The sequence below is a fragment of the Narcine bancroftii genome, chromosome 3, assembly GCF_036971445.1.
Source record: "Narcine bancroftii isolate sNarBan1 chromosome 3, sNarBan1.hap1, whole genome shotgun sequence".
Classification (NCBI taxonomy): domain Eukaryota; kingdom Metazoa; phylum Chordata; class Chondrichthyes; order Torpediniformes; family Narcinidae; genus Narcine; species Narcine bancroftii.
In genome coordinates this window covers 273,488,501-273,513,101 of record NC_091471.1, presented here as the reverse complement: position 1 = coordinate 273,513,101, position 24,601 = coordinate 273,488,501, and the positions used below count along the sequence as shown (strand labels likewise).

General features: G+C 39.7%; 1 protein-coding gene across 1 annotated transcript in view; it reads right to left on the bottom strand.

The window, feature by feature from the left end:
• The window catches only part of hcn2b (hyperpolarization activated cyclic nucleotide-gated potassium channel 2b), a 75,756-nt gene extending 54,856 nt beyond the window's left edge, over nucleotides 1-20,900 (bottom strand). The window contains exons 1-2 of the mRNA XM_069922970.1: nucleotides 20,242-20,900; nucleotides 11,545-11,968 (exon numbers count right to left, since the gene is read on the bottom strand). Of these exons, the coding sequence (XP_069779071.1) occupies nucleotides 11,545-11,968; nucleotides 20,242-20,900 (1,083 nt within the window). The remainder of the gene's footprint in view (nucleotides 1-11,544; nucleotides 11,969-20,241) is intronic.
• Nucleotides 20,901-24,601: the final 3,701 nt, after the last annotated feature.

Sequence of the window (24,601 nt, the reverse complement as noted above, 5' to 3'; positions counted from 1 at the left end):
TACTGAATCAATCAATTCTGAGCACAAAGACAAAACGATTTTCCTTACAATTGTGCAAAAATGGATTTCAAAAGCAGAATATGATGAGACGATATCAATGTAATTATAAAATTGGGATGCAGACTGCAACAATTAACTGAAAAATCCAAAGAAAAGAATCATATATCTGCCCTGGGCAGTAAGGACGATGACATACTTTGTAATATCTGTAAACAGGTGTGACAACACTATATTTAATCGTGATTTACTGTACACACATGTACTGTTTCAAATAAATGAGGAAGATTTAATAGAGCTTTCTATTTGACCCTGCACAATCTGCATGTTCCTTCATCAAGAACTTACATGGATACACATACATGGCATGGATTAATCATATAGGTATATTTTCTTTCTTAGTTTTATATCTGTGACTTATGCCTGCAGAATTTTCCACTCCCAGCACTCAAGTCATTGCCATCAACTGAGCTTGGCAGACAGGCTGATTGAGCTCCATGCACATGTTTGGTTTTAGTCTCAGGATTCCTCACAAGTATTTCCTTTCTGCCTCTGCTAAACAGTGCCTTTAGCTAAACCATTTTAGAAATAGGGATTGCAGGCCCTTTATATGATTTGTTTTCACTATCAAGCTTGTTTGTCTTGCTAGTTCTCATCCATAGTCTGTATAGTGGCAAATATTACACATTGTGGAAAATGAAAATCATAATTAGGATCTCTGTGTAGGATAATTCATTTTGTTGGTATAAAATCAATCTATTTGAAAATGACACCAAGGATTTGCTCATCCCAATATGAGAAATGCACAATGTAAAAGCAAAGAAGAATTCATTTAATTCCACAGCACTGAATAACTAAACCAAGGCCACACGTCAGCGGAGTTGGCAAGGAATCAGACAATAGCCCCCTGCCTCCCCAGTGTCTGACATACGTTAGTAATTATGTCAGCTGTGAATGTGCATGGCTCGCATTGAGGTGTCACTCTCAGTTTGATGAATGAGCCAAAAATGAGTGCAAGCCCTACCCTAGGACCTGAGTACACTGCAATGCTGAGAAGGGAATTCTGTTTTGATGGAGCAGTCTCCGGATAGGATATTAAACCAAGATTTCATCTGCCCTATCAGGTGATTAGAAAAGAACTAATGGCCTAATGGAAACAGAGCAGAGGATTTTGGCAAAAAAATGTATCCCTCTATCAAAAGTGAACTGCTCAACTAATGGCTATTTATGAGACCACTGGAGTTAAATTGTTGGCCTTCAATGCAAGGGATTACATTTCAAGTTCTGTTAGATACTTTGGACTATCCTGAAGTTATGTAAGACTTTAATTAAGTACAAATTGTTTCCTTTTTTTTCAATCGCATCACCTACATGAGGAAAAATAAATTCATTTGATAATGCAGACAATTGAAAAGAAGGGGTTGAATAACAAACAACAGTTGGCTAGTTTCACCAAATATAAATACTGTAATATTATTCTTAGGATAATTTTGTTTGACATTAAGATTAACTTTTTTTTCTGCTGCTTGAATGAAATCGCTGATTATTTTTAATTACTCCGGGCCACAATTCTGTTAATGCTGTTATGATTGTCATCGTTGTCCAATTGACTGTGAAAAGGGTAGTCCATCCCTCCTTGCCCTTTCCCAGTTTGTCAACACCATCCTTCTCCAATGCCACTCCACCATCACCTAGTTGGGCACACCCAGTAATTATAAGGGAATTATCGGTAATGGCTTCTTTTTTCTGTGTCGAATGCTCGAAGCTCTGGATGTCAGATTTCAGAATCTGAATGACCACTTATTGGTACCTTTTACAAATGCTGTTGAAATACTAAATCAGTGGTTCTCAACCTTTTTTTCCCCCACTCACATACCATCTTAGTAATCCCTTACTAAATGCAGAGCGCCAATGCCATGTAGGATCTCTTTGGTTAGTAAAAGATTACTTAAGGTGGTATATAAGTGGAAAAAGAAAGGTTGTGAATCTCTGTTCTTGAACATATGTGTAAGATTAAGATTATATCTGAAAGATTAGAAATGCATATTACCTAAACTTAACACACAATATTTTGAAATTCATTATTTCTGAACAATTTATATGCAGAAATACATAGAGAAAATATTGATTTAATTAGCCAAATGGGTGTGAGGGGCAGCAAATAACTTGGTACACCACCAATAACTCATTCACACCCAGCCACAGTATAACAATTTCAGTACAATTTATTTGATGTGAACGTGAACCTCCCACCAAGGCACCTGTTTTCCCTCGATTATTGTGGTGCTGGTTTCAAAACAAATGTTCTGTGAATGTACTATGAAAAATGTAGACTTGCACCTTTGGGGTTTCCACTTTGAAAGTTGATGTCTCATAGTTTCATGATCGTAGCAGATGCAAAATGCAAGTCCCTTCATTTGCAATATTTCAGTAATTCTGTGTCCTTCTTTCCACACACTGCTCATTCGACAGCAAAGTTAAACAAGGATGTCTACAGGTGCTGGGGCCATGTGTAGTACACAAATATGCTGGAGAGTCATGGACCATCTATAGGAAGTAAAGGGTAACCAGCATTTCAGCCCTGGAGCCCCCTCTTCAAGGTATGGGCCTGAATAAAAAGGTGGGGGGAGAAGAGGAGAGGAGGGAGGAAATAGGCAGGTGCAACAGAACAGGATGGGTGAGAGGTTATAGGTAGGAGGGTAGAAGAAAAGAAAGCTGAGAAGTGATGGGGAAGGGAAGGGGGTGGAGACCTGAGGAAAGGCGACAGAGGGATAGGGAGAGACTCAGGAGGGGAGGGGCAGGGTTAACAGAAATTGGAGCAGTTAATTTTAAAGCCACGATAATGTCATGTTAATATTAATGTCATGTGACAGCAGAGATTTATTTCAATGTAAAGAATATTAGATGGGCAGCACAGTGAGTGTAGCGGTTAGTTACAGCACCAGCGACCCGGGTTCGAATCCAACGCTGTCTGTAAGGAGTTTGTACATTCTCCGTGTCTGCGTCTGAGTCCCTGGGTACTCCAGTTTCCTCCCACCTTACAAAAACATACGGGATGTAAATTAATTGGGATAATTGGGCGGCAAGGGCTCCTGGCCAGAAGGTCCTGTTTCTGTGTTGTATGTCTAAATTTTTTCTGGAAATAAAAAATAAAATAAATACATATATATATATATATATATATATATATATATATATATTTATATAATTTTCCAATTTAAACATCCATGAACTCTCATTGAATGGAATATGTTTATCTGTCCTGTATTAGATTTCATGTAGTAAATTCTTATTCATAATAAGGTTATATCTCGGTGAATGAACATAGAGGTAACTGGATTGGTTAAAAAAAAAGGAAAAACCAATAAATGTTATTGCCTGATATTAATAAACACAACTCTTAATCAGTTGACTATATCTTGAGGATTGACTTGAACAATATTTATCAGAATTCCATTATTCAAGTGGCTTGATGTTCAAAGAGCAGAGTTTTAGTTTAAGTGACTCTCTTTTGCTTCTATTTCTCTTGTACTGTAAGGAGCGCCAGACGACACTAATAACGATTCTCTATCTACCTTATGGTAGGCAGAAGGCAATTTTGTGTGACGTTAAGTGTTGTATTATTACATGTCAATAAAGGAATCTGAATCTTGAGTTTGTCATCGTGTTCAGGGCAGACATCATGGACTGAAGGGCCTGTTCTATATTTTAGGTGAATTATTTATCGTTCTGCATGTTAGGAAAGGACTAAATGGATTTCAAACTATTTGCCATTTATTCACAGTTGCAGAAATTAAATGCTCAACAACCAAGGCCCTCATTAACCACATAGTGGGAACCACTGTCCCACATGGACTGCGTGATTTAAAAAGTCACCTCATCACCACCTTTCAACAGGCAGGCAGAAAAAGGCAATGCGGCCTTTGGTTGTGATCCCAAGTTCATTCCTCTCTTCCTTGGCTACAGTTACAGTGAGTATCAGTGGTCTTAACTCTCCAGTTGATTGACTAAATGAGTCCATGTTACCCCTGCTCTTTGGAGTTCACGGTCTCAAGTTTCAAAATGAGTTCAGGAATCGATCTCAATAATACTGCTAAAATCAAAGCATAAAATATCTCTGATTTAAAAAAAACCTTCACCTAATGTCTCCATCTCATTAGCCAAATCTTCCAAAAGAATCAAAGAGTTTGGTCAAATATTCAGAATTAATTACGGAAAAAAAGGAAAATAATTGAATTGCTTTAAAAAAGAATTAATACTGGCAAGATAGGAATAATGTGGGCTGACATTCTTTGCTCAACAAATCCTTCATAGGGGATTATTGTTTGGGAAAAATATCCATCAATACATAAACAACCCAACACCTTTTGGTTTATTTTCTGCAATTGAATGTTTGCTGGCAATCAAACTTTCATCCACCCTGTCAACTTCCACTCTGGCTCAAACCAATGGAACAATGGACCCAATATTATTTATGTCAGTGGAAGAGATAATGAATGATTAATATACTTCCTCAACCTGCTCCAACTTGCCAATTAGCATGATAGAAGACTATTTTCCAACTTTGTTGTTATTTGCATCTCCAGATTTCTATTAGTATCATTTCTAGTAGATGGAGTATGCACAAAAGCTGTGTAATTCCCTGCTCATGTTACAAAAAAGGTGAATTTTCCTTTTATGCAAGGACGTAAAAGGCTGAACATGAAGTCCTTTTACACAGAGGAGATTCCTGAGCCGGCTTCCGAAGGTGAAGGAGGCGGGGCATGTAGTGCAGTAGCTCCACCCACCACTGTGACGCGAAACATATGCGGCGGGGAGTGAAAGTGCCCTATACACAACAATGGCGACTGAGGAGCAGGTACAAGTTCTAGTGAAGATCTGTTTGAGATCTTCTGCACATTGTAATCTTCTTTATCACAGAAGGGTATTTTAAAATTTGTGTTCTTGGGTCACGGGCTGATGGCGTCATCGCAACCTCATCAGCCCTCCCCCTTTGAAGTCGCTTTCAGCGGCAATCCTTTCATGCAGAAGGTGGAGTGACTTTGCTCCACCTCGGACACTACAACTCTTGGCCGAGGGAACATGGATCACGTTGGACTTGCCAATCCACCGTTGGCAGAGGAAACCTGTCTTTAAAATTTGCTAAATTTCTATAAAAAAGCCTTTATAGTACAGAATCTTTTATGTGAAACCCTTGGGACCAGACTCTTTTCAGAATTCGGAATTTTTCAGATAATAGAATATTAGTAACTGTGGTGCATTATATAATTGCACTGATTTCAGATTCATGCAAAACAATGATGTACTCCAACTGGAAAGGTCTTTGGATGGGTTGGATCACATCAGGTCAAGCTTGGTGCCAAATGCGAGTTTTGGTATGCAGACAACATCAATGGAAACAATGTTCAGTTTTCAGAATTTCTGATAAAAGATTATGTACCTGTATTAGCATCTACAATATCCAAATATATATTTTCATTTTGAATACATTTTTGGGAAAAGTGATGTTTAGCAAAGTATCAAACAGATAAGTTTGACAAAAGTACATAGTACTCTTCAGTTGAAAATAGTTGTGGTGCAATCAGATGCAAAATGCTAATTAAAGGACATATTACATATTAAGTACAATTAAAAGCAGTCTCAACATTGACTACAGTCTCAGGCCAAAGATGGAACCCTCACTGAAGGAGAACAGGGGAAGCAACAACTACAATTCAGAGGGTCAGGGATCATGACAGATGGAGACATGATCACCCACACCGAATGGCCAGACACTGAATGATGATGAAAAGCAGACTTTGCAATTCCCAGAAGTCTGGTCAATCCATTTAATAATTAATTAATGATTAATTTACAATAATCAATCTTCTATAATTGCATTCTAACCCCTTGTTCACTTTATTTTCTGTGTGTCATTAGCCAAATTCAACCAAAAGGCAGCAGATAATAAGAAATGGTCTCATTGAGTTTACAGAAGTGTATTAGTATCTATTGCTTAATATTGAAGTAGTTGGGCAAGTTTCTGAGTTAAGCTTATCAGAAAACAATTTCTTAAGTTTGTGGTTTGTGGAGTGCTTCATCTACTGTGAAATCAGTTAATTATATTAATTGGAAATAGGTGGAGCTGCATTAAACTGGGCTACTTTAACAAAAGAGTGCAACACGAAAGTCTGAAGATGCTGTGATTGGAGTCGAAACACAGAAATGCTGGAGGAACTCAGCCGGTCCCTCAACCAATCCCTTGCTGATATGTCTGACAATGCTCTCATGCACTAACAGACTGAGATCGCCTGCACATTGGATGAACAACACCTCATCTTCTGCCTGAGTACCACATCCACTTCTCAACTTTTACCCCCCCCCATTTTCTTTCCCCTGTCTCTTCCTCTAGCTCTGTTTCTGTCTGTCTGTCTGTCTGTCTGTCTGTCTGTCTCTCTCTCTCTCTCTCTCTCTCTCTCTCCCCCCCCCCCACCCCACCCCCACTTTTCCCTCTGCCTCCTTTCACGGAGCCAAAATCAATTTTCACCTTATCATATCCAATTAACACATTTTGTCAGTTGGTCTGGACTCCTCCCCCTCCCAGTCTTCTTCCTTTCTTTCCCCAGCCTTTAATTCAGACACTTGTCTGTTTTACACATACCTGAGGAAGGGCTCAAGCCCAAAATGTCAGTAATATCTCTTTATCTCCTTTGGACGCTGTGAGATGGGCTCAAATCCTCCAGCATTTATTGTGTTTTCACTTTAGCAGTAGGACTGGGATAAATAGGCTTGATTCTAAGGGGCTGCATTCTTTAACAATATGGGGGAATCGAACATATTTTTCCAATGTTCTGCCCCAATAGGCTATGGCTTCTCAGTTATTAACTATAACATTTAAATCAATAGCAGTGAAAGAAATCGGGGTATATGGAAAATGGACAAATAATGCATTTGAATATAGCATCAGCCATGATTTTATTAGATCATGCTGAAACAAGGTCCACTCCCAATTCTTATTCTCTTTTCTACATTTAAATAAGGAATGAAACTGAAGACTCCTTCTGCAACACAACACTAGTGGGGGAAATTGTGTCAAAGAAGAAAGGAAAATAAAGGCAGAACCCAAATGCTGGACAAAGACAGCCTGTCATGCAGCACTCGTGTAGTCATGAAAGGTAATGGTTAGGAGAAGAATGTAGCAGAAAGGAGATAGATGTAGGAGTTAAAAAAAAAAGAAATCTGGTGATCTCACTGTTCTATTTGTAGGAAAACATCAGGATGCTCAATCTGCTAAAGACCCACTGCATACTGTGCCAGGTAACCTAATAAGATCATCCACCTGTTTGAGGTACCTCAGGTGGTCAATTTTCGCAAACATCAAATGTAAAACAAAATATCTAGATATTTCTGAATATAATAGCTGTAATTTCTCAAAAAAACCATTTTCCCAAAAATGATGCACATTGTGCAATCTTTGGTTCAATGCACACAAAAAGTCTTGGAGGAACTCAACAGGACAGGCAACATCTGTGGAAGTTTTACCAATCTGTTCTCCATTCCTTTTCTAAATATTCAGATTTCCACAATATAAGCACTTTATTATCTAAATACCATTTACTGCTCACAATAAAAATTAAATAGCTCGTTATCTTTCATTAACAAATGAAACATAAAGGATTTGACAAGGTGCCTATGGTAGGCTGGTCCAGAAGATTATCTGGGCAAAAGTGGTTACAACAGCAATGTGGAAGAGGCATTTAAAGGCAGAAACATGAGCAGGCAGGGAATCGAGGGAGTGCACAAAAGTGCTGGAGAAACTCAGCAGGTCACGCAACATCCACAGAAAGTGGACCTCAGCCCTTCTGCAAGAGTGCTGAAAACTAGTGCCTGAATAAAATGGTGGGCAGCGGCAGGGAAGGGGGAGGAACACAGGCTAAGAGGGATATGGACCACATGCAGGCAATGGGTTGAAGCGCTGGTTCAGCCCACGGCCTGCACATTCTCTGTTCTCTGTTCTAAATATGTTGGTGTCAAATTTCTCTGAACTATTTTTCATTTAACAGGTGGATCAGCCTGTTCGTCGTAGGAATTAGAGGAATTAGATGCAAATAGAATTCTACAGTGATACCAACGCAAGTGATTTTGGCTTCATATGGTGAAGGAATGCATTTTATTTTCCATTCATTGCCACACGAGTGTTGTATTGCAAGAGTCTAGACCTTCAGTTTCATTCTTTCATTACATTTGAGGAACAGTAAATAGACCAAATGAGTGCTACATTTTCAGTTTGACTTTTGGTTATACTCAAACACATTTAATTTACTGTAATAATATTTTTAACTTTTATGTTAACTTTAAAATTTAAGATCTTATTTTGAATATGAGAATGTAAAGACTAATTGTATTGTCTGAGAGGTTACGTGAATCTGGTGAGAGAACTGACAGGATGCATTTTAAAACAATAACTAGAAGATCTATGTTGTCATAATATGATTCTGTGTGACGTAAAGATCTTACAGAATGTGAGAATAAGTTGTTTATTTCTTTCAGGACATGACGTGCTAAATATTGTTTGTGAAAGTTGTATATTCTATAAAACTACTGCAATCCTGCTTGGAAGTGATTAATTTCAAAAATTGTTACAAATACAATCACAATACTTCCCACTCTAAGTCAAAGTTAAACAGGAAAATCTGCAGATGCTGGGCTTTAAAGTACAATACTGTAACCAACATTTCAGGCCTCAGCCCTTCGTCAAGGTTTGAGCACGAACAGAGACGTAGGGGAGGGGGGAGGAGGGAGGAAGTGGCAAGGGGAGGAGCACAACCTAACAGGTGGGAGGTCATAGTAAAAAACATAAAAATGATGCAGGAACTCAGCAGGCCACACAGCGTCTATAAGAGCTAAAGACATATAAGCAAAGTCTTTGACCTGAGCCCTACATCAAGGTAAGATGTCGTATGTGGATATAGGTGATAAAAAAGCTAAGACGTGAACCTTGCTCATCAGCCTAAATTCACACCTGTTTCTACACAGATGCTGTTCCAACAGCCGTTTTGTATCAGATTTCCAGGATTCACAATAGTTTATTTTTAAATACTCTCTTTATTCCAATTTTCCGGTCTGAGGATATATAGAACGAAGCCTGCATATTTAAAGCATTTTTTCATGTGTTTTATGGTTCTGTCTCATTTAGTGAACATTCACTGCTTTAAAATTTGATAATTGATGATATCCCTCTTGACCTTCAGCCTTAGTTTAGATGTGGAATTTGCAGCAGAGGGAACATGAAACTTAACTCATCCACATATCACGCCAGCATTCGACAACTCTATGTGCTGGTTCAGTTCAAGCTCAAAATTCACCAATAATCTTGAAAAAAAATCAGATGTGTAGCTGGCAAAAAGCCATGGTTCCAACAAGCCAAATTATCTACTTGTGTAATTGTTAATATAAAATATCTCAGAAAATCCTCATTTGGGTCTTTTTCCTTTTTATGTTGATCTAGATCAAAACCATTTGCAAGCAAGGGTTATGCATATGAATGAGTTTGTTACTAGTACAGGGTTGAACCACAGCACTTTACAGCACAGAAAACAGGCCTTTCTCCCCTTCTAGTCTGTGCTGAACTGTTATTCTGCCTAGTCCCATTGACCTGCAGGCTATATCCTTCCGTGCCCCGTCCATCCATGTACCTGTCCAGATTTTGTCTTAATTATGAAAATGGAACCTGCGTTCACCACTTCATCTGGCAGCTCATTCCACACTCCCACCACTGTCTGTGTGAAGAAATTCCCCCTAATGTTCCCCCCTTTCACCCTTAACCCATGTTATCTGGTTTGTATCTCACCTACCCTCAGTGGAAAAAGCCTTCTTGGATTAATATTCAAATGAATTATAAAGATTAATGATTATGAGCATAAATAGGTTACTCCTTGACTTGATATAGTCCTGCAGACTGCTAGATGCAGATAATGCATGGATTTAAAAATATGAGCATTATAATATATACAAGAGGTGAAAGATACATTACTAAGTATTGAAAGAAATAATACTACTTCCCAAAATATTGAATCATTTTTAAACAGGTATTGTACACATTACTTAAACATTGCCATTCTGTAATGTGGAAACAGCAGCAAAAGTGCCCCGAGCAAGGTCTCATAAAAGATGATGAAGATATGACCTCATCAATTGATTTAGTGAGATTATACTTCACAGGACACAAAAAGGACTTCCCTGCTTTCTTCTGAATGATAATATAGAATCATTTAAGTTAATTTGAGATGTAAGAAAAGAAACACTTTAATATGAAGAAAGATGAATTCAATTTGATCTTTTGTATACTGTATTTGAAGAATACAATCTTTTATAAAGATCAAATTGCATATTTGAAGTACACAATCTAAGTATACTTTGAAAAGGCTTTCAAACTATTTCATTTTTGCAAGATGAAATACTCCATCTATCATTTCTCAACAGATGGAGTATCTATGCAACACTCCAACAATATGTTCATCCTCATCTTTTGCTGAAGTTTCCAAAGTGGTTCTGAAGCAATAACCAAGAACATTTGTTCATTTGTTTCTTTCATACATTACTACTCTTTCTCCTTGTAACTTAAATCATCCCTTGGCAGACTTTTCCTTTTCCTTTCTCCCCACCCCCAATCCTTTGGCTGCATCTTAAAATTAGTCACCATCTTTATTGGCTTCTCCAATTTCCATGAACCCAGTCCCACAGACTCTCTTTCCCTTATCCCCCTGTCTTCCTTCCTTCACCTCCCCATTCCTTCCCTTCCTTCTCCTCTCAGAGACTGAACTTCCTTAACCTTCTGAATCTCCACCCCCCCATCACTTCTCAGTTTCTTTCACTTCTACCCTTGCACCTATATCCACCTTTTATGACTTAGCTATTAGCTTGTGTCGGTCCTCTTGCCCTCATCCCACACCCCACCTTTTTTATTCTGGAATCTACATGATTTTCACACTTCTTAAAAAAAGGTTCAGGCCCGAAACCCTGACTGCCTTTCATTTCCTATAGATGCTGCCTGACCTGCTGAGTTTCTCTGCACTTTTATGTCTTGCACAAGTCACCAGTATCCGTTGATTTTCTTGTTTGATATTCATCCTGAGCTTTTCCCAATTCTGATGAAAGTTCACCTACCTGGAACAAGAATTTTGTTTCTGTTTCCACATTGATCCTCTGAATATTTCAGTATTTACTATTTTATGTCATCAATTTTGTATTCACTAAGTCACAAATGGAAAAAAAAAATCCTATTTCTAAATAATTGTATGATAAGGTTCAAGTGACCTCAGTCATTTCAGGCAGTCAACAATGCCGTCAAACCAAACACCCCACCAAATGTAACAAGGGTTGGCCACATGTACTGCATGTCAGGTCTGTCCACTGGTTTAATTGGCTTTGTTGCATTCATTTACTTTTTATAGAATTAGATCTATAATGTTGAATTTCCATCCCATCAAATTTAAATTACAATTATAGCTATGAATCAAAACTTTAAAAAAAACTGAACAAAGAGATTTCTCTTGAAAACAGCGTTACCTCTTCCCACTGGTGGATGTACCTAATCAATCTTGAGAGTCTCAATAATCGTAAAAGGCTGAGAATTTTTGTAAAGCGCACAATCCGTAGAGCTCTGGCAGTTTTATAAACTTCTGAATCGATTCCTTTTTCTACTATCAAAAATATATAATCCACAGGGATTGAAGAGATGAAGTCTACAATAAACCAACTTTTTAAATATGTCTTCTTAATTTTCTGAGGATCCAGAATGATCTCAGTGTTATCTTCGATAACAATTCCAGTCCTGAAGTTCAAGACTAAATCCATGAGGAAGAATGTGTCAGACACGACATTGAAGATAATCCATGGAGTTGTGGTTTCTTCCTTGAAAAAAGTGATTCCTACTGGGATAATTATGAGATTTCCAACCATAAATAACAACATTGTGAAATCCCAGTAAAACCTGTAAAAGAGATAATAATTTAGTTAAAAGCCTCAATAAAATCATATCATGTACACTTTTAAAATCCAAATGATAGGAGTAAACAATTTGCAAATATTTCTTTCAGAATAATTATCTCATTACATAAAGGTTTAAAAAGTTCAATGATAATAATAGATTGCGGTGATATTTCAGATAATCTATAAATTAATTACTGCACTAAAAGTTCAAGTTCAGTATCCAGCAGATATCCTTTTGATATTTCAAATAAACCAGTGTAAGTTGTATCCATTTTGGTTTTCAATTTAAGTTCATTAATTTACTCAGTAAATCATTCCAAACTTTTATCATTCTTGAAACAACCGTGCCTTATTATCCCAAGGTCAATGATTAATTTGCCTTCCTCTTACTTTAAATTCTATTCTCATATTCTTTTGGCCTGACTGACAGAATAATATTTGATCTAACTTGTCTTTGTCATTCAATATTTTAAAAACCACATGAGGTCTCAGTTTAAGCATCTTCTCCCTGAACTGTTAAGGTCAAGCTTCACTAATATTCCATTTTGAAATCATCTTGACACTTCTCACCATTCTGTCTCAAGGACAGATTATAGTCAAATAATTGTGCGCCATATTATGAATGAAGTCTGTGTATTTCAAAATTAAACCTCACCATAACCTCTGGATTCAGTTCATTGTGTTCCTTCTGAATGGTATATTCGCTTCACTAGTGTTAAATCACATTTACCACATAACTCTCTTAATCATATATTTGTGTAGAGTCTCCATTTTGACTACAAATGTAAAAAGCTCACAAAATCCTTCTGTATTCTGATAGTTTATGTTAGGGAGAAACAACATTGATGAGCAATGTCAGGTCATTTGGCATCTCCCCTCTCAGTGTCTAAGTACAGGTTTTGAAGTACAGGTTACAGACATTGTGGGGATAGCCATTTTGTGGGCAACTGCTTGCAGGGATAGTTTGTTACCTCTAATATGTTACATTCCAGTTGACATCTAAACTCCAATTTTAAATCACTTCATAAAGAGGATCAAGGTACACCATAAGGTGCAAAAGATTATTCTGTATAAATTAGAGCTACAATTACATATAGCCTGATAAGTGAAAATGACATGAAATAATTTTAGAAGACTGACATAATAAATCTGGAATATGATTTGCAAAACATGGTTCTGTTTTAGAAAATTGCTTTTATTTTAAAAATCCTGTTTGAGTTGCATACATGGCCTTTCTCATGAAAAATGGACCTTATGATGTTTAAATTAAACTGTGAATCCAGGTGAATAATCATTTTCAAGACCATATTATTACATTAACACTATCCATATAGATAGAACTGTGCCTGTACCTGTGAATTGAAAGGATATACATTAAAGAGAATTTTTTTAAATTCACAGTTTATTGAATCCAAATTTCATACATTTTTGCAAAATATTTATCTGCTAAGTTTGGTGAAGGTAAACATTTTTTAAAGTTAAATGTCAATAAAAATCAACAGTATATTTAAACCCCAAAAATGTCAATTTAATTTTGGGGCCCCCAGAATACTTAAACACAATACAAAGAAAAACAATTGACAGTGCCTCAGAGGAATAACATTTAAAAGTAGAAAAGGTTGGGCAGAAATAACATAAGCAAGAAATTTGGATTTAGGGAAGGGGAAACACTTCATTATGAGGGTTCAGCCCAGGATATGGAGAGTAGACAGGAGATTCTCAAACCAGAACCACAAGATCGCGGATGAAATTAATATACTATTCTTATGTTATAGATACAAGCTTCACTAACGGTGTGAATGAAACAATTGCACTCACAGTGGTGATCCACATGACATTGTCATTGGGGGAAACTGTTCCTCCACGTATCATATGCAAAGTTCTGCTTGCTACAAGTGACACATGGCAACTCTCTTGTAGGCACTTAGCTAAAACTAAAGTAATTCTAAATTAATTTCAGGAATGAACCATCTGAGAGTTGTTTACACGTTATGATTCACAACTGCAATCAAATTGCAACCATTGTGATGTAGGGATTGTGTGAGATGACCTCTTGAAGCTCATTTCTAGATGTGATTTTACTGCAGACACTATGGCTTCAATAAGAAATCTGAACTATTTAGAACCTTGTAAAATAAGACAGGGGAGAGAAACAAAAAGTGAACGAAGGCATATAAAACAATAAAAATAGAAATATTCATCTAAAGAATAAATTAAGGAATAACTGGGTCACTTAACAAAGTGAAATTGGCTCAGTTAAATCCTGACAGAAAGACAAAGAATGCAAAAATATAATCGTTTGAAATTAATTGATTAATTAATAAATTAGTTAAATCCTGTTGTCTATTTCTGAGCTCGGATATGTAATTTTTATTCAATGTTGGTTTTTGATTGTTCTAGTTCACAGAAAGAAAAAGTCTGGATAAAAACGAACTGAACAAAGGGGGTGTGACGGGGAAAATGGAAGGTGTGATTTTGGTGAACCCAGCAATGAATTCAGGGAGAAGTACCCGCAAAGGACGGGATGGTGTTCGATCTGCAACCAGAAGGGTCGTCATGAGACACCGAACGAAATGGCCTTAATGATTATGAAAACACAGCTATGAGGCTGTAACAAAGAAGAACTACTCCCGATATCACTGGTGTCACGGCCGCAATGAATCTCGAACAGGTTGTGGCCGACACCATCGATTTCAGGTCACCAATGTCCTCCCGCTTGTCCAGCTCGACTGGATCAGTTGACGGAGTCTCCTTGTCCGCAAGGTCGACACAAGGAGAGCCTGACTGCGGGTATTGCTCATCCAGTGGGACATCTGCAGGCTTCCTATTGAAGAGCAGAGGGAGGTATGTCAGGCAGAGGAAGGTAATGCTTCTTTTTCTGAGTCGGAAATGGTCTGGTCTTTCAACTAACTAGGGCTCCCAACTCAAACTGCTAAACACCAGGTGATGAATGTCGCTTGCTGTGCCAAACCGTCATCATTAAACATAACAAGGATTCATGAACACGAACCGGCACCGTGTGCTCATCCACGATTGAACATGCAAGACAGGCAGCCTCGCTGCATAAAATTCGACATCTTCTCCATTATATAGAGAGCTCGTAAATGTGTACAATTAAAAGTGCATAACGTCACGGATCAATGCTTTAAAATGGGAGTCCAATATTAAAATGTATTCAAATATAAATTGTTCAGGTTAGTCTGCTGACAATAAATGATATTTGCATTTATTTCCATACATCAGGTTTGAGAACACCCTATGTAAATAAAAATAAAATCAAACTTAAACATATAATTAATTATTCCATGAATAATATGATTCGGGTCAAAAGTGTGTGATTTAACCCCTTAAGTATGAATGCGCCTGTGCACATTGTACCTTGAGATCGAAGGTTGAGTGAATCCGGTGAAAAATGTTGAGATTATTTTTATCTCCAACTCTGGAATATTCAACATGGAATTGACCAAGGGAATAAATCAAGGCCATTTTAATGCATCTCCATGTACCTTGTCACAGCAAGACTGACTAGAACAGAGAAGTGAAGTTTATTGAATTAAAGTCGTAGGTTGGATGAGATCATTGGGCATCGGAGGGAATGAAGACAATTTCCCCATCAGCATCTCCAGGCATTACTGTACCTCTCGTGCCTTTGGATTCCTGAGTAGCATGGATACAGAGGAGAGACTGCAGTTTCCTGGGTCGAGTGATGAGAGTTCCTTTTGATTCATGGTGACGTGATGACGGTGAGTTCAGACACTCAATAGGGAATAAACAATCTCATCAAAGTCTGCCACATTGTTGATATATTGTCTGGGAAGCGTTGAAAGAAAATCTTTATACATGGCCTGCATTTCATTTTTGTAATTACTCAATGGTTCTTTCACATAGACATTCAAGTAGCATGGAGAGACATTTGGTTGAATGCTGTGCATCAGATCATAAAATAATGGAACAATTTGACGCAGGTTATCATCAAAACCATTCGTGTTGAGTTTTTATGTTAAATTTTCCATTTCTTTATCTGAATAAATTCAAAGCCAAGACTCTTGCAGTTGGATTGCCAGTCGATGCGCTCACGTACTGGTTTTCAAGTTAAATCGTTTAACATTTGTATGAAGCATCAATTCATCTGCTTTACTACCTACTGGAATTGCTGGTAACGTTTGACAAAAATCTCCAACTAGCACAAAAGTAATAGCTCCCATTGTGCGTTAAGGTTTTGCATTGTTCGATCCAGTAGTTCAGTGACTGCTCTGTGAACTATGCCAGATAATAATTTCATGCAATAATGTCACGCCAGACAATAATTTTACAATTTCATTTTTTTTTCCTGTGTAGTTTCCTGACCAATGTTACACGTTGGTTACTCCACACTGTCAAATTTAAAAGTCAAATATTCAGTTCCCACCCAAGTTAAGGTGTTGAAGCAATGCCACAGTCTGACCAATCACGCTGCGTCTTGAACCTTTTGCCCAAAATAGATTAATACGGAAAACTTTTTACCCTACTCCAAGAAGGAACCAAAATTATGATTCCTTGGTCATTGTAAACAGCCAAATGCAATAGTATAGTAGCCAGAAATGTTCAGTTTTGTTTTCTGGGCCGGATAGACCAAAAGTATTTAAATCAGATAATTAAATCAGTACATAAATAAAATATTTAGTACCTCAAAAGTAGGTCTGAAAAAACATACATTTTTTCAACTTGTAAAAATAAAATTAGGCCCCTTTCGGCTATGGAGAGTCTCCTGCAAGAGATTTAGGTGCTGAAACTAATTTACATGCAAACTTTCTGATTTCAAGGTTATGAGCTCTGGGCAGGACACATGGACATCCTATTATATGATAAACTTTTCGATAAGTAATCAACTTTATGTCGTTGCATTGTCTTCGTTGGCATGCACTGGGCTTAAAGTGAAGGGAACCCCAAGAAAACAGAGCAAAAATGTTGACTTATTAACGTTATTAAATAGATGGGATTTGCATTGACATTTGCAATGCATTGAAATGGGAAGGAAAGTAGGCGGAATGGGAGATCGCGGGGCAAAACATCGGGAGCAAATCTCACGTCGTGTGGTTAGTTTCAGCACCACGAACAGCTCAGCTCGGCCGCGTCGTGCACTTGAAAGGTACGCCGCCTGAAGAGCGACCAGAAAGCACCAAACTCCCTCTCCAGCTGAGACCTTGACCCAGCGTAAACCCTGCGATGAGACGTGTGAATAAATCAAGCAAAGTACTGATCGCACGACTGTAACTCACCCCTGGATACCTTGCTGTCCATATTGATATATTTCAAACGACTAAAGCTTTTGATTGTATTAGCCTTTTCAAAATGCAGGTCTGTAGCCACAGTGCAAGCAATTCTCACCCAACCATTGAAATAATTGTACTTCCTCATGATAGGGTTAATAGGAAGAGAAGAAGCCTTATCCACAACATTCTGACAGTAAATCGGTGTCACGTAACATGTGAGTTAAACTCTGATTAGAAAATAAAATTGTCATTATGTTGAGAAACAATTGAGGCTGAAGAATTTATCAGATGCGTGAAGTTATAAAATCTTTGATTACGACACAGACTTGCATATACGCGAACAGACGTTTGCTTAAAAAAACCTTCTTTTACCCACTGACAAGTGCCCTATAACTTTTTCGTTGACTGGGGTAGGTTTTCCGAAAACAATAAACGGGGAAATGTGCTCGGCATCTTGTAAAACAAAACATGCACAACAGAAAGAATCAATTGATTTGGGGAGTTTTCCATCTTACAAGAGTTGATGGGCCTTTGTGCAAGTAATTACTCATCTTATCCTCTAGATGGCTGTGTGTTTGGACTCACCAGCTAAGCTAGCTTTAACTTTAACAATTTACTTTGCAATTGCATGATGCCCATATATCCCTGAGAAAAGGAATTCGGCCATGGAAGAAACTTAACATTCTACCACTGTCTCACTGCATGAGATGTTTAGCACAGGGTGTATAATTAGGAAATGTGTGTTATTGATGAATTTGCTTATACCAACGTTATTTTTATATACTGTGTGTGTGTGTGTGTGTGTGTGTGTGTGTGTGTGCGCGCGCGCGCGCTCTCTGTTAATAGCCATGTAATATTAGTATGGGAGATGAAGAGAAAGAGAGAGAGAGAGAGAGAAAGAAAGATAAAATTATACTGATGCCACTAAATGCAAATTTATACTGATGGAAAACTTAATTTATTGAAAATATGCCATTATAATTAATATTTCTTTAAATCTAGTTAAATATATTCTTTGTTTAGCCCATAAAAGAAAGTACTATGTATTTAATTACTAATAAATGATATGAAGTTGAGTTGGCAAGAAACAATAAATCACTGAATAATCGTTTGCTGAATCCTGGAATGAAAATTTTCTAAACATCCACTTTGTTTTATTCAAGCATAGAAAGAAGGAATGTGGACTTTATTCTGTAATTATTTCTTATTTCCCTTCTAACTTTTCCAACATTCATTACTAATATTATGGAAACCACTGCTACCAATAATAAATAATCTAATAATGGATGTGTTGAAACTCTTAATTAGGGATTAATATAGGATCAATTTGAAATAAAATCAAAATGTAGAGAATCTTGGCATTAGAATTAAAGTAATTGTTCGTCTTGTTCAGCCCGACTGAATAAATGTCTGAATTATACCTGATCTTTCTTTATAACTCAAATGATCACTTACATAATTCAATCACATTCAACCTTCACCACATTTCTGTAGAACAAATAAACATAACAAGGCAGCGGTTGATAGTTTAGTGTCACTGGTTATTTATTAAAGATTTTAGAACTTACTCAGGGAACCCTTAAGGTAGAATTAGGTTTGTAACATGTAATAAAATTGATCAAAATTCAGTTTTAATTCATAAATGTTTAAATGGCAAACTTAATGTAAACATGTTGAAAGCAACACCACAATAAACTTTACTGTATAGGTGCCAATGTTGCTCCTTATCACTCATCTTGTACATCATATACTTTCCAGTTATTATTTTTCAGTGCCTTTGGGCACAGAGTTCAAAGTCATTGTCAAACCTGGTACCAACAACTCCACTGGGACCTCAGTCAAATCTAAACATGTATTTAGCTGCATCAGATGCCAGGGCTGCGTGCTCTCTCTCTCTCTCTCCCCCCCCCCCCCCCGTTCTCTCTCTCTTTCTCTCTATATCTCTCTCAAACACACACACACACTCTCTCTTCCTCCCTGTTATAATTTCACATTTCGCATTGGTGTAAGTTGCAGTGTAACTCCAGCCTCCAGGCCAGTTCCATCAACTTGCATAGAATGTGTTGCCTTTTGAGTGGGAGCTGGTAAACGAAGCACCAGTTTCAGTCCCCTGCCCTGTATAAACTAGTCTTTTTAATGTATAAAATAGAAGCAAAATCGCTTGCAATGATATGATGACAGGAGAAAGCATCTCACTCCCCGCCCCTTCCTCGAACACACGCCACCTCGTTTACTCCATCCCCTCGCGTCCCCGGAGATACCGATGATAAACTATCTCGACTGCTCAAGGATGATGTGATACACTGCCGCCAGTCACCAAACGGCCCAAGGACACAGAAGCCTCAGAAATGCATCAATGACAAAAATTAATTCTCAGGTCACCTTTACACACAGTAGCTTAAAGAAAATAACCTTTCGTGGAAACAATTAATTTCATTCAGAACTGTATTGGCGATGTACAAGACTAACATCTGTACGTATTTATCAATCGGTATAAACACACTTGAAGGAGAAGGGTGCTACAGTTGCAGGGTCCATGTGTGGCTTATTTCACCATTTATTGGCTCCCGAGAAGTTCGGTCGGCGGTGGGTTCTCTGGCTAGAACCACCCTCGCCTGGTAGAAGCAGACAAACCCCACTTCTCAAGGGTTTCATTCACTGCAGTTGTGTGGCGTCTCTCGCGGAACAAAAACCTGACTCACTTTTAAAACACCACGCATGCTGTCCCAGTCCACCCTGTGCCAAAGGGGCAGCGTCCGCAAATCGAAATAGGGGGCTACACAAGCACCTATGAAAAGAATGTTGCCAGATAATCTTCCATATTAATTGGGAATATCTGTTTAATAAGAAAAAGAGACAAGTGAGCACGTCAAATACCGCCAGCCGACCTTCAGTGTTGCAGGTGTCGAGCGACACACTTGGCGAGAGATTTGCATGCAGCCTGCTGTCCACAATGACATGCAAGCAGATTTAAGCTTAAAGCCTGAGGGTCGACCCCCCACCCCGCTATTGCAGCACTCACCGAAAGTCACTGTAAGGGTGGATAATCCAAGCTCCGGCCGACTTCACTCTTTCCTGTTCCCTTTCAACAGCCTTTTGACTGCCAAACATTCGCAGGGAGAACTTGTTCACTCCCGGCTGAAGCATGGCCCCGAACTGCCTCTGCATGAAGCTGGCTTGGCTGCCGTTCTGCTCGCCATCCTCGGCCAGGATCTGCTCGGCGCCTTCCGATTTCAGGAAGCTCACAGAATTCCTCCCGTGCTGCTGAAGCTGGGACGATTTCCTGCTCGGCGCCGCGGAGAAAGCCACTTTATTCTCTTTCTTTTCTCCGCTCTGCGAGGAGCCCCCTCCCTCCATGTTCTGCTCCTCGCCCCTCTCCTGCTCTGCCCTGTTGATGGAGGACTGACTGCCTTGGGTCATCCTGCAGTCCCCGTTCGTGTTGCATTTCATGTTCACGACTGTCTCTCCCTCTCCCTGGTTCGCCTCCCCTTGCTTGCTGTCGCTGTTATGTCCTCGGCCGCCTCCCCCTCCGGGAGGAGAAGGCATCGCCTTCATCCTAATGCTTTTGCTGCGAGTGTCCTCCTCGTTGTCCTCCTCCTCGTCCATGATGCTCGGTTTGGGACCGATGTGTTGAGGGAGGCTGTACAACCTTCTTCGCATGGCAGGACGCAATTTGTCCATGGATGCTCAGATGGTTAGAGAGGTATGCTTTGACGTCTTGTGGGCTGGCTGTACGTGACATCTTTGCTGAAGCGGCGTGTGGACCTGGGGACACGAGAAGGTGAACCGACCGGCTGCATCCGACAAGGAACCCCCACCCCCGCCCGTCCTAAAGCGCTCGTTTAAAGTTAGACGGGGAAACTCGTTGACATTTTGTATCGGGCGGGTCATCTTCCTGGGGGCTGGTCTTCATGATCCACTTGCAAAGGAAGAATTTGAGATGACCTGTGATAGGGCGATATTTTATTTCATATAATATATATCAAGAGAGAGAGAGAGGACTGCGCAGCCGAGCATTTCACAAAGGAAATCGGTCTGTTATCTCCGCGTTGCTTCGATGCAAGAGACGAGTCCCTGGAGTCGGCGCGGGGGGGGGGGGGGGGGAAGAACATTTGCAGACATAATGTGACCGGCTGTCGCCTAGATGGGGACATGCATTCGGAAAAAACAATATTAGCTTTGTTTTAACATATAATTCGCATCCAGGGGGACAGAAACAGGGCATCGGAGATCCCCCTCCCCTCCATTTGACTGCAACTATTGATAAGAGTGGAGTCAAACCAGGAAAGTCTGTATCCAAAAGTGCTGGAGATCCGCGGCAGGTCACGGAGCATCGGGCATGAACCCGTCGCCTTGAGGAAGGTTCGAAACGCTGGTCTTTCCTCTGGATGCGTGACCTGCTGAATTTCTCCAGCATCCTTGTGGAACAGCTGTGGGGTCGAGGTTTAGAGTGGGAAGGGTCGGATCGTAAGTATAATCTTGATTGAAATAGTGGATGAAGGGCGGCGATAACTGAGAGCAAAAGCAATGCAGCTGCTAGACGCAGCCGCTCAGGGCTGCGTGTTCAGCCTGCTGACTCACGACTGCACCGCCAGGTTCAGTCCGAACAGGACCATCAAGTTAGTGGATGCACCTCGGAGTTGGCTTTATCATCAGGAACAACGAGCAGTCCCTTTGCAAAGAGGTTGGGAGGCTTCTAAAAAGTCACTGTCTGGTATGGAGGCCCCAATGCACCTGATATTAAAAGATAACTAGAGTTGTGAACTCGGCCAGTCTCCACTCCATCCAGGACATCTACAGGAGGTGGTCTTCAGGGGTGCAGTGCTAATTTTTTTGGAGGTGCTGGAGCTCTCCAAAAGCAGCGACAAGGTGGTGCCAGAGCCACCCCATGAGGTGCCAGAGAGGCACTCCGGTGAGCTACAGCAGCACTCTATCCCCAAGGACCCTCACCAACCAGGCCATGCCCTCTTCACACAGCTACCATGGGGGAGGTGGTACAGGAGCCTGAAGACAAACAACCAGACGCACCAGGACAATGAACCACAGACACTGCTTCATTTTCTCTTATTTTCACTCGTTTATTTATTTATTTTTAAACTGTAATTTATAGGAATATTTGTACCTGTGATGTTGCCCCAAAACAACAAATTTCATGACATGTTCATGTCAATAAATTCTGATTCTCATTTTGAAAATGGTGCGACAATAACATCCTGGGTTTCAATGTGGGCAAGACACCGATTATTGTGGACTTCAGAAGTATGAAGGGCAACCATTCTCCACTACACATCCACAGTTGCATGATGGAGAGGCCAAGTTCCTTGGTGCGCATGTAAGGGAGGGCCGACGTTGGACCCATTGGTCAGGAAGAAACAGCAGGACAACACTTCCTGAGGAAGTTGAGGAGGAAGCCCCCACCTTGACAGCCTTTTTAGAGGGTGCTGTCTGGCTGCATCATTGTGTGGTATGGTAGCTGCAAAGCATCAGACTGGCAGTCGAGACAGAGGGCCATTAAAACAGCCGAGAGGATCCCTGGGGTTTCACTTTCCTCTACAGATCACATTTACTGGATGTGCTGTCAAAATAGGGCTCAAGAAATTTTAGAAAACCCTTTTCATCCAGTGCACAGTATCTTTAACTCAGTACCATGAAGAAGGTGATACAGGAGCATCAAAATCAGGACTGCCAGGCTGGGGAACAATTTCTTCCCACAAGCTGTGAGACTAATAAACAGAATTGTGTAAACATGGAAATCACCTCAAATATTTACATATATTGATTTTGATTATTTAAGTCGGGATGGCCGGAGTACGGCCCATGAGTCAACTGCAGCCCGTTGCCCATTATTTTTAAGTAGCCTCTAACAATAAATTGCACTGTATGGAGGTTCTTAGGTTCAAAACTAGATGTCACTGCCATTTTGAACCACTATGAGACTGACCATTGTAAAGTTATTCATCAATGAAAATGTTTAACTCAGTTTACAGAAGTTTCTTATTTGATTCTTATTTTGCAGCTTTTTAAAAATTTTGTACTGCTTTTTAAATGAGCTTTAAAGAGTTTTATTGTATTCCTTTAAATTACATTTAAAACCAGCTGACACAAAAACACCTACTGTAATATGTGAGTACATCAATAAACTACCTTATATTTTGGCGTATAAGTTGAGTCGTGAAATCCTATAAAATTTCTCGGGGCAGGGGGTCGACATATGCACCGGATATACTTTGTGAGGCCTTAAATTCACGGAAAAAAACCAGACTGGCGTCAATTCGGCATTCAAGTCGATGCTGGAAGCACCTCCACACCGCTGGGCGCCACCATAACCATTCCTACCTGGGACCATGAGGTCACCGTCAGCGCTCCTGTTTAGTAGGCCGAGGTTCCAGCTCCCACCAGGAGCACAATGTCGGCACTCCAGCTCCATGGGCTGTCTCCACTGCTGCCTGGTAGGTCGCGGTTTCTGCTCCTGCCTGGAGCACAATGTCACCATTCCAGCTCCGTGGGCCATCGTTGTTGCTGTCTGTTAAGCCGAGGTTTCTTTTACTTAATTTACAGCTTTGTTGCTTGCAATTGCGGTGTTTTCAGGCCCGGACAGCCTGAAAATGGGGTTTGACGTATGCTAAAATATGCGGTACTTTAATATCAACAGTTAAACTGTTCAGTGGTATCCTATAGTTATTTTAATAGAAAATGGATTTTCAATGGCACAGGTTTTGTGGTCTAAAAACAGTTTTTTTTGCACTGTAACTTCTGAAAACTGCTGAGCTTAATATTGTTTGGCCTGTAACTCCTTATATTTTTCTACATGTGGTCTATTGCAACTATTTCCCTTTATAATCACCTCGGCAGCATGCAGATGTCATTTCTGGACTCGTTAAAATGAATAGCCTGCTCAAAAGCAGCATTGAGTTTTTCACTGTTTATTAGGAAGAGGGAAGTAAGGGCAGGGGAAGGAGCACAAGCCAACAGAGGCCTTGGATAAGAGGGCAAGAGGAAAGAAGCTGAGAATTGATCGGGGCATAGGGTAGCTCTGTGAATGCAGTGCTGGAGGAGACATAGAGATAGGGAGAGAGGAGGGAGGACTAACAGAAACGAGAGAAGTGCCTATTGAAGGCTGCCCAGACAGAAGATGAAGTGTTTCTCCTCCAATTTACAAGTGGTCTCCATCCAGCAGTGCACAAAATCATGGACAGACATGTCGGTATGGGAATGGGGCGGGGAATTGAAATCGGTTGCCACTGGGGGCCCATCTCAGCTGACAAACTAATCAGACATTTTCTATGTCTCCATCTCGGGAGACAAACTCTCGACAAGACGTTTTCTTGGTGGGAGTTGAACATATGAAACCAAATCAGTGGTCTCAATATTCTACAAGTAAC